Source organism: Bactrocera oleae, chromosome 4 (assembly GCF_042242935.1).
Source record: "Bactrocera oleae isolate idBacOlea1 chromosome 4, idBacOlea1, whole genome shotgun sequence".
In the NCBI taxonomy this organism is placed as follows: domain Eukaryota; kingdom Metazoa; phylum Arthropoda; class Insecta; order Diptera; family Tephritidae; genus Bactrocera; species Bactrocera oleae.
The window spans coordinates 31,588,574-31,599,520 of record NC_091538.1 but is presented as its reverse complement, the minus strand read 5'-3'; the positions used below and the strand labels follow the sequence as shown (position 1 = coordinate 31,599,520).

Sequence of the window (10,947 nt, the reverse complement as noted above, 5' to 3'; positions counted from 1 at the left end):
AATATTTTTTTCTCTATTATGTTTAACTACCGATAGGCTCGAAGGACCATTTTTAATCAATTAATAAATTAAATTTAACTTCACTCACCGTTGGCAAAATTATTATAATAATTAAAAAAAAGGAGTTGATTTAGGCGGGTGCTCGAACCGAAAATCTGATCGTTAGCGAGTCGAAAGCTGAAAAGCGAGCGGGATCCTTCTTTTAGTCCCTTATATATCTGCTGTTGTCTTCATGGTGGTGTGATCGTGGTGATGTTGTATTTGTGTGCGTGTTGGTGCATGGTGTAGTGATGTTTTTTTTTTTATTTTATTTTATTAAAGGAAATACAGTTATAAATAATTATACTACCTATAAAATATAACAGCACTAGCGACAAGGCCTTCAGCTGTGGGCTTAATTTTACTTGTACTTTTTTGTATGAGATTTTACTTATGAATATGTATGTACAAGTATATAGTAATACTTATGGTTATACTTAAATACTAATGTCTATGCTTTTGCTTAGAATTAAGAGGTAGCAATATATGTTAGTATAGGAAAAATGTGGTCAAATTTTATTATGGTGGTTTTAGATGAGATGCTTTAGTTGGGCTCTGGAGATGAAGTTGTAGATTTCTTTTATGTTGGCAGTTGACGGTTCTTTGAGGAGTTTCGAAGGAGAAGACTCGACATAGTCCCGTCTTATATGACGAAAGGTAGGACATATGTTCAGTATGTGTTCTACAGAATTTGTTGGACTGTTGCATAGCCGGCAGCCAGGCGTTATGTTGCGGTCCAGAATATGTTGGGGCGTTAAGATGGTGTGTCCTAAACGGAGTCGTGTAAAAATTTTTATCTCCGGGATGCTGCATGTAGAGGGGTATACTGCTTTTCTTAGTTCGGGGTTAACGAGCCGGTAACGGTTGTCGTAAGTATACCATTCCGCTTTAGCTTTAAGCTTTGAGAAATTTACAACAAATCGCAAAATGTCGTTGCTTTCATTAGTTCTCACGTAAATACATGGACTAAGAGTGTCGTTTTTTGCTTCCTTATCAGCGAGTTCGTTGCCTGGAATGCCACAGTGTCCTGGAATCCACATTACTTTAGTTTTATTTCGGCTATCAATCAATTTGTCCCGAATTTCACTGATTAGAGGGCTGCTTTTGGATGTATTTCGAATAGCTGTGACTGTTGCAAGGCTGTCGGTACAGATAACATATTTACCTTTGGAAGACGTGATCCATTGGATAGCTTCTTTTATTGCGTATGCTTCTGCTGTAAAAACAGAAGATGGTGACAAAAGTAATCCATATTTAATGATTTCCGAGTTCTCGGAAACCACTGCATATGCCGTGTTGTGGGGATTTTTTGACCCATCGGTGTAAATAAATTTCCATCCTTCTGAATAGAGATCTGTCTTGCGCTGCATAAACTCTTGTTTATACACCTCGTAGTTAGTAGAGGCTTTGTTCCAGGTCATCAGTTTATCTTCTATAACAGAAGAGTCTAGAGCCCATGGAGGATGTTTGCTAATCTTCGAACGTTTGGGTGAAAGGTGAATATCAAGTTCATCAACGTACTTTAGAATAAGGTGTATTGTTGATGGGAACTTGGATGTTCGTTTTTTACTGGTGGCCGAACGTATGCGTTGAGCAAATTCGGGTTAGAGCCTAGATATACCTTTGGAATCAGTCGTAATGTGTTAATCTCCAATCTTTCGTTAATGTGTGGCATTCCGGATTCAGCGAGAATGCTTTTGATGCTGGAAGTTGGGAATGCCATAAGACTACGTCTTACTGCCATATGATAAGGCGCATAGAGTTTCTTTAGCTCGCTGCCGGCGTGATATCCGTATATTGGTAGTCCATAATCGATAATTGAGAGTAGTAAAGATCTCACGATATTGATAAGTATTTTAGGATGAACAAAAGAATGTCGTGAAGCTAAAAACTTTATTATACAGTTTTTTTCTTATATATAAACAATGTTTTTTGAACTTAAACTTAGAGTCAAAAATTAATCCTAAAATTTTAATTTCATTTACAGTAGGTATTTTTATGTTATTAAAAGAGAAAGTAATATTATCACATTTTCTTTTACGACACATATGTAAGATATTGCATTTATCTAAGGATAACTTAGCCCCGGATGTGAGCGACCAGTGAGATATATTATTAAGTATTTCCGTAAAAGTTAATTTGACGTTATTCAGATCCAGTTGTTTTGAAAGTATCAGAATGTCGTCTGCATACATACAGTAGTAGAATGGGAAATTGGATAGTATCTCGCTGATTTCATTAAATACAATTATAAATATGACCACAGACAAAGGGGAACCTTGAGGAACTCCATTTTCTAAAGGCAAACAGTGAGAAAAATGATTATTAACTTTAACCCGAAATCTTCGATTTGTTCAAAAATTTTTAAGTAGGTTGCAACATTTTGGTCCCAATTTCCATTTTGCTAATTGTTGTAGAACTTTATGCAGTCCGATACGGTCATACGCTTTTTCAAAGTCTAAGCTAAGGCAGGTAACGTGCCCCTTGTTCGAGATAATTTTGGAAGAATGGTGCTCAAAGTGTAAAAGGGCATCTATTGTACCTTGATTTTTTCTGAATGCGACTTGGTTGTGAGTGATTAGTCTACTCTTCTCTGCGTACCACATTAAACGTTTGGAGATTATTTTCTCCAGAACTTTTCCTAAACAAGAGAGCAGCGAAATAGGCCTATAGCTTGTGAGTTCTGATGAAGATTTTCCAGGTTTCGGTATTGGGACGATTTCAGCGATTTTTCAACTTTGGGGGTATATACCGTTTGAAAGTATTTTATTGTAAAGATTTACTATCCTTTTTTTAACGTCATGTGGGATGTGTCTTAACATGTCATAGGTAATCCTGTCGATACCTGGTGTTTTACCTCTGGAGTTTGATAGTGCGACGTCAAACTCATCAGTGGAAATATTAGATTCTAAACTTAGCGCTGGATTACTAAGATTTCCGCTAGGTAAAAATTTATGGCCTAAAGATTTTTGGTTTTTAGCTGCGAACTGTTTTGTGAAAGTAGAGTCACTTGAATAAAAGCTCCAGAACGTGGCGAACTCGTTCGCTATAATAATTGGGTCGTTAGTTAATCCAGATTGGATGTTTAAGTAAGTGATTGTAATAGGTTTTTTCACGCCAGACAGGCGTCTTATGTCACGCCAAATAAGTTGAGGAGAGGTTTTGGTGTTAATATTTTCAGTAAATTCCTCCAGACATATTTTCTTAGCCTTTTTGGTTTGTTCGTTTAAAACTATGAGGTTGCTGCTTAATAAGACGTCTTCAATCTTTGTACCTCTATCGTTTGATAGAGGAGAACCCCAGATCGGGCTCCATGAGTTGAAATCACCCATCCAAAGAATAGGATTTTGCGTTTTATTTAAAATATTTAAGATATCTGAGCAAGAGAAACTTTGCTTGGGAGGGATGTAGGTATTGATTATGGTTAGTTTTGGATTAAATAATATCTCAATCGCAATAGTGAGCAAGGTGATATTGGTAAAAACAATTTTATGAGGTATGTCTTCTTTTACCAAAATTGCAACACCTTGTTTGCTATATTGGTATTGTGGGCTATTAAGGAAATAACCATTATAGCCATATGGAGGTTTAGGGTCGAAATTATGGCGTATATGTGTTTCTTGTAAACATAACACTGAAGGTTTCAGGTCTTTAATTAGTAGCTGCAATTCGTGATAATTATTAAAATATCCGTGGATATTCCATTGCAAAATTGAAATCATTAAGAATTAAGAGAATTGTGGGAGAATTATGTTATTATATATGTGTATATATGATTAGTGTTGTGGGGCTAGGTTTTCTATAGATAATGAAGTTTTGTTGTTGGAGTGGGAAGAAGGACTGGTAAAAGAAGAATTGTGTGAATCATTTGGATTAGAATTTTGTGCTTTTTCGATGCTGATATGTTGTGGGTTGTTTTTATAGTAGGCAAGTCTATAAGAAGTATTATTGTTTTCGGTTGCATTGTTGTTTTGGGAAGGAATTTCATTGTTTTCTTGTGCAGGTAGAATGTTTTGGTAATCGATTATTCGTTGTGATAAAAATTCGTATAGTTCGTTATCACTGTTTGGGATTTGTGGAAAGGAGGTGATGTTCGATGTTAGATTTTGTTGTTGATCAGAAGTATGCTCAAAACTGGTTTTTCCGCTTACGTTTTTTGTAGTTTGCTTTGGAATATGTTTTTGGTTGTTATTTATTATTGGGCTTTTGATAATAGATGAGAATGAAGGACCACCAACAATAGGTGGGCATTGATTTTTATATATGTTTATCGCTTCTCTCATTGTACATTTGTTTTGTACTTGCAATTTCAAAATCTCTTTAGATTGCAAAAATTTGGGACAAGATCTGTCAAAAGATGGGTGCTCTCCTGCGCAGTTTGTACACATTGTACGTGTGCATATGTCAGGGTTATGAGGAGGTAGATTGCAGCGATCGCACATTTTTGGGTTGTTGCAGCGTTTTGCAGTATGATTTAATTTCCCGCAGTTTTTGCATCGCATTGGGTTTGGAAAATATGGTCTAACCTTAACAGAATGCCATGTGACATCTATGTGGTTGGGAAGTTGGTACTTATCAAAAGTAAGGAGACAGACTCCGGTATGTTTTGGTTTTCCATCTATGTTTTTGGAAAATTTATACACTTCAACAACTCCTTGGTCAGATAAATTTTTAATGATTTCCTCTTCACTTAGGTCGATTAGGTATGGGGCATATATTGTGCCTTTAATATAATTAAGTTTTTCATGGTATTTTGTATTCACTTCACAGACACCGTGTAAAAATTTAGTACGAATGAACTTTTCGGCGGTTGATTTGTCTTTTAGTAATAGGCAAAGACTTCCGTCGCGTAGTTCTGTGATTTTTATGATTTCTTTGCATACTAATTTTAATGCGGAATGAATTGCAAAGCAATTATACTTATTTAATGGTTTATTTATATCAACGGACGATAATACAACATATTTAGGATTTTTCACTTCTATTTCTGGGAGATTAGGAAATTGTTTTTTTTATTTTTTTTCGTTTTGGTTGGGGGTCAGACGCCAGCAAAGGCAAATCTGTTAACCCCAAGATTGGGGGGCCCGGGGGCCATTATTTCTTATGTCCCAAACTATAAGATTGTAATTACTATATATATATATGATTTTTTTTTTTTTGTACTAGAAAGTACAGAATAGCTCAGTTCAAAGAGCAAACACACTGTGACGTAACTATAGCACAAATAGAAACCGTACTTTCGCTCAGGCGGAAAAGAGTAACCCAAAAAGGAAAAAACACGTCTGCTCGGCACAAGGGATAGTCGGTGACTGGTGTAGTGATGTGGAATGTATGGTAAGTAGGTGTGGTGATGTGGATGTGAATTGGTGTGGTGTTCAGTGTCTTATGGTGAGGGGGATTGAGTGGTCATCAAGCCACACATTTTTACCAAACACACCTCGTTTTTTTTTGATGCTGCTTTAGTTCCCATGAGAATTTGTGAAATACATACAATGATTTTCATCTAAAGCTTGTAATTGACTTCTTTTGCATATTGTTATGTTATTGATGATCATACACTTTCCTTGAATGCCGTATTTTTCTTCTTGTAAAATCAGAAGGTTATTCAATTGAAGAAAGATTTGTTTGTTATTTTTTATTGCTGACTGGATAAGAATACTGTTACATAAAGCATTCTCGGTTTTTGATAAGGATATAACGTATAGAATAAGTGAGTTATTGACTATCATTCACGGCTCTGCATATCTCAATGCTGCCAATTAATTTTTAGATAAGGAAGGATGTAAAATTTCATATCGATATCTCAAAAACTGACGGACTAGATCACGTATATACAGACAGTTTGACGGATATGGCCAAATCAACTCAGTTTATCATGCTGATCATTTGTGTATATATTGTAGAGGGTCTCTGACATTTTCTTCTGGATGTTACAAACTTCGTGGCAAACCTAGTATACCCTGTTTAGAATATAATAATTTGTTCGAATGTAACTGTATCATTGCCGTCAATTTCTTTTAATATTCTGTTATAACTACTAAGTATTTTGTTAGTCACTTTGATCAAGTTATTGTTGATTATGTACTGTTTGCTTTTCCTTTAATTTCCGGTTGAAATTTATTCCTGGTATACCACAAATTTTGTAAAAGTTTCTGTTAGCATGAACCTTCTCTTCGGTTGTTATTTGTAATGATGTGTGTTCTGAGCATAAAACTTTTTCAATACCGTTGTAAACTTCTATATTGAAATTTGAAACAGTTTGTTGTGCCAATCCTAAATGTAAATGTTGACCAATTAAATGTTGATAAGTGCCCTGTGCAAAAAACTTCAAGTCGTCCGCAAGTTTTCAAATTTGAGGCACCCTGGTATATCTGCAAGGGACTTTTAATTTGCACCATAAGTATATTTCCAAATACGTACATAAATGCGTCTTTGCTAAGACTATCATTTTGTACAAAACTGAGAATTACAAGTACAATTTTAGATTCGAAATAGTTTATAAATACTATCCGTTCGATATCACTGATATTATAGCCAATATTTTTGCAGAATTTTTCAAGTCAAACTACTGTAATAATTCTCCTAAAACTTTTTCCTATCAGCACGTGCTGTGACCGAATATTTTAATTTTTAATAATTAATTTTAATTAATTAATTATTTCTGAAGAATACGTCCTACTTAAATTAAAAAAGTTAAAACCATTTTTAAGTTAGTCCAGAGATGATATCCTCATGCTTCCAAAAAAATAGTGCCAAATATATTTACTGGCCTCTGACAAGGATATTTATTTCCTCTCTTGAATACGGTATATTTCCTTCAATATGGAAACAGTCATTTATAATCCCTTTGCATAAATGTGGATGTAGATCCAACATTGAAAACTATAGAGGTATCGCAAAACTATCAGTTATACCTAAGTTTAAAGCTATGATAGCTGACCATATAACCCTTTCGATTTCTCGGTTAATTTCCTCATCTCAGCTTGGATTTCGTAAAAGGAAATCGACTCTAACAAACTTGCTTGAATTTGTAAACCGTGCATCATTGGGTTTTAGTGAACATAGTATATGGATGTTACAAGTATATACACAGACTTTATCAAAGCATTCGATATAAGTAAATCTCTCATTTCTCACACATAAGCTTGATCTGCTGGGCTTTCAGCCAAAATTTCTTCAATGGGTAGCTTCTTATCTTTATAATATAATACAATGAGTGATATTTAAGGATACTCTTTCAGATACAATAAATGTCTCTTCAGGTGTTCCGCAAGGTAGTCATCTCGGCCCGATTCGGTTTTTGTTGTTCATTAACGATATCTCTTCTGTTATAGAAATCTCAAATTTGAAGAAAGGTGTCTGTTGCAAACAGACTTAAACAATTTGGTTGCATGGTGTGATAGAAATTATTCGCCATTGAATCTCATTAAATTTAAGGCGATTTGCTTTTCCCATAGATCTGTGCACCCCTCTCCTGATGTAATTAAATACCATAGTATAGAGCTAGTTTTTAACTGTGTTGATTTCGGAGTTAATATGGACCCTAAGCATATTGATACCATGATCTTAAAAGCAAAAGCTGTCCTCAGTTTTGTAAAACGTTGTTCTAAAGGATTTAGAGATCCGTATATTACTAAAACACTTTTTACAACTTTGGTTAGACCTATATTGGAATATGGCTCTGTTGTATGGAACGCTAGCTACCAAATCCATTCTGACAAGTTAGAGTCTGTTCAAACAATTTTTACTTTTCGTCTTAGGGCATTTCCGATAGGGTTCTAAGCTAAGTCTACCTTCATACATTAGTCGCTTAAAACTTATAAATTTACCTACACTTTCTAGTCGTAGGGAAATGCTTGTCATAATATTCTTAGTGAAAATCTTGAATGGAACAGTTTGGAGTTCTTTCCTCCTGTCTGAAATTAAATTTAATAGCCCAGTTCGCTTTTCGAGGAGTTTTAGACCTTTACGATTAAAATCCTGTAGATAAAATTTTGAACTAAACGAGCCATTCCGCCGTATATGTCATGATATTAATTCTCATTCCAGCACATTTGACTTATCTGACTCACTTTTCAAAATTAAAAAGACTTTATTGTTTGCTCTTAATGAATGAAATTGTAAAAATTTATTATATCATAACTATAAATTTTAGCTGTTAAAATTTTTGTTTCTGTAGCTGAGCAGTTTTAGATCTCAACACTTAAAAATTCTCTTGCCTTTTCTAAATCGGCTAATTCCGCTCGTAAGCGGATTGCGCCCCGCGCGTCATTTGGGAGGGAGGAGGCTAATCGTTGGGTTCTTATTATTATTATCGCATTTGATTTTCGCATCGCATTGCTTCGCATATCGCATGACTGAGTAGCCCCCTGAATCTTTCACATTCCATATAAAGTACCAAATGATATAACGGGATACAAATTTGCATAAATAGAGCCTCTGAAGTGTGCCACCCTATGACCAAAAATTAACCAAATCGAACCAAAACTATTAAGGCCCCTATGTACCGAATTAATGAACCTTAGTGCCTGTATGCCGAAAATGGATTGAATCGGATTAATAAAGCCCTTAGTGCCCACATACCTAATAGACAAATTTCGAGTTTCCAGGTGACTTTTTACGGCATATATCGGTCAATATGTGAGTTATTTTATTGAAATTAAAAAAGTAAGTTTCTCTAATAATAATGTATCTTTATGCTTAATATGGATAAGAACTTGCCTACTAAACTAGCCCTCTTATGACTAATATAAAAATTAAGTCTAGTCAATTTTACTCCTTATTTCAAAGTGCTTCGGAAAAAGCGTTGGCACAAGTGTATTATATCTGTAGGGGATTACTTTGAAGAAGACAAAATATATATTGATGAACAAATAAGTACTTTTCAAAAAAATTCTAAATTCACCTTTTTTTTAAAAAACACCTCTTATGAGGGTAATATTGATCCGATTTTATCTGTTTTTGGCAATACAACATATTATTAACAGAATAAAATACTCCCTAAGTTTCATTAAAGTACTTCATATACCATCACCAACATATGTTGAGTAAAATCAATCGGATGTTTGAAAATTCTGTGATTTGTTATGTGAGGGCTAGGGCAATTTTTCTCCCGATTTTACATTAATTTTCGGCACAAATATAAAGCATTATAAGGAAAATACATTCACTTATCTTTATTGAAATGTCTCACATATTATATTAGCCGATATATGCTGTATGAAGTAAATCGGAAGTTCGAATATATTTCGATGAGGTTTATGGGGGCTAGGAAAAGTATTGACTGGATTCAATCCATTTTTGACATACTTCCATACTATTATCAGAAGGATACTCTCCGAATTGCAATAATATATCCCACAGATTGACCGTTATTTCCAGTAAAAAGTTAGCACCAGTCACTGGAGTCTCCATATTCCGTAATTGTATGTACCAAATTTGGTTGAAAATGATAAAGTAGTTCCGGAAATACGCGCATCGGCCACTTTTGAAAACGGTTCCTTTAAAACCCCCTTGTGCCATGCCGGATTAAGTGTCTTTGACGCATTTAGTTATTGATTTAATGAGCTTTTAGTAGTTTTTAATAAAACTTGAATATAGGGAAGGGGGGGTTTATCCAGTTTCACACCGTCAAAGGAAGTGTAAATATTTATTCTGTGAAAAATATACATTTAACTTCTGTACCAAATTACAGAAAAATATCTTAATTTAGTGTTTAGTTATGACGCTTAATAAGTTTTCGATTTATGGCGGTTTGTAAGCGTGGCAGTGGTATAATTATGCCCACCTACAATATCAAATGTCTTATGGTGCCAAGGAACATGTGTACCAAGTTTCGGCAAGACATTTTAGTTTTTACTCAGGTTACAGCTTGCACGGACAGACGGACGGACAAACAGACTGTCACTCGGATTTCAACTCATCTCATCATCCTGATCATTCATTCAATTAGTATTTCTAGATGATATAAATAACCGTTAGGTGAAAAAATCTAGTATACTCTGTAGAAACATGTTGCAAGAGTATAACAAGTAAAAAGGACAAAGTTCGGTCGAAACCGAACTTTTTATACTCTTGCAACTTGTAAGGATCAAAACCATGGAAATATCTTCAGGTGTTGGCGAAACTTTATTTTAAAAATATTGTGAAAGAATTTAAATACATAAGGAGTAACGTCACCTAGATGTTTGAAATTTTTGATGTTAATTATATAAGGACATGTTTTCACTAAATTTTAGCCATTTTGAGCACAAAGATATATTATTATTAGAAAAGCACGATTTTGCAATTTCAATAAGATAACGCAAATACTGACCGATAGTTCGAAAATCTTTCTTTTAGGTATTATGTAGGCTAAAGGAAGTATTGACAAGATTTTTGATCATAAAAATTTCGATTATATATCTCATTTCGAATTTCGATTATATATCTCAAATATTGAACGATAATTTCGGTAAAAAGTCAACCATGGACACAACTACAGTGAACAGTTATGGCCCGATTTTGACAATTTTTAGACTTGAGATGGCACTCATTTTGCAAACTTTTATTATTTTTATTAGTGCTTGATTTGTATAATGGAAGGTCAAAAAATCAGATGGAACTAAAATTTGTGTTATATGAGAAGTAGGCGTAGTTGTAATCCGATTTCACCTATATTTGTACCGTAATATATGCATGTCAAAATAATATTATGTGCGAAGTTTGGTTGAATTTAGACAAGCAGATCTAGAGATATGGGTTTCCACCTAAAAGCGGGCGAGTCAAGCGCATTGTCATATTTTTGTATTAAGTTTAATTATGCCATTCTACGCGTAAAACAAAACATCGAAGAAAACATCGAAAGGATCACTATTAGGGAAGTTGCAGATGATGTTGGCATATCAATCGGCTTATACCATTCAATCT

General features: G+C 34.4%; 1 protein-coding gene across 1 annotated transcript; it reads right to left on the bottom strand.

Moving 5' to 3' along the window:
• Window positions 1–494: 494 nt before the first annotated feature.
• LOC138857212 (uncharacterized) lies at window positions 495–1,409 on the bottom strand. Its single transcript, XM_070109200.1, has one exon. The coding sequence runs from the start codon at window positions 1,407–1,409 to the stop codon at window positions 570–572; it is 840 nt and encodes a 279-aa protein (XP_069965301.1). The 3' UTR covers window positions 495–569.
• Between the last annotated feature and the right edge of the window lie 9,538 nt (window positions 1,410–10,947).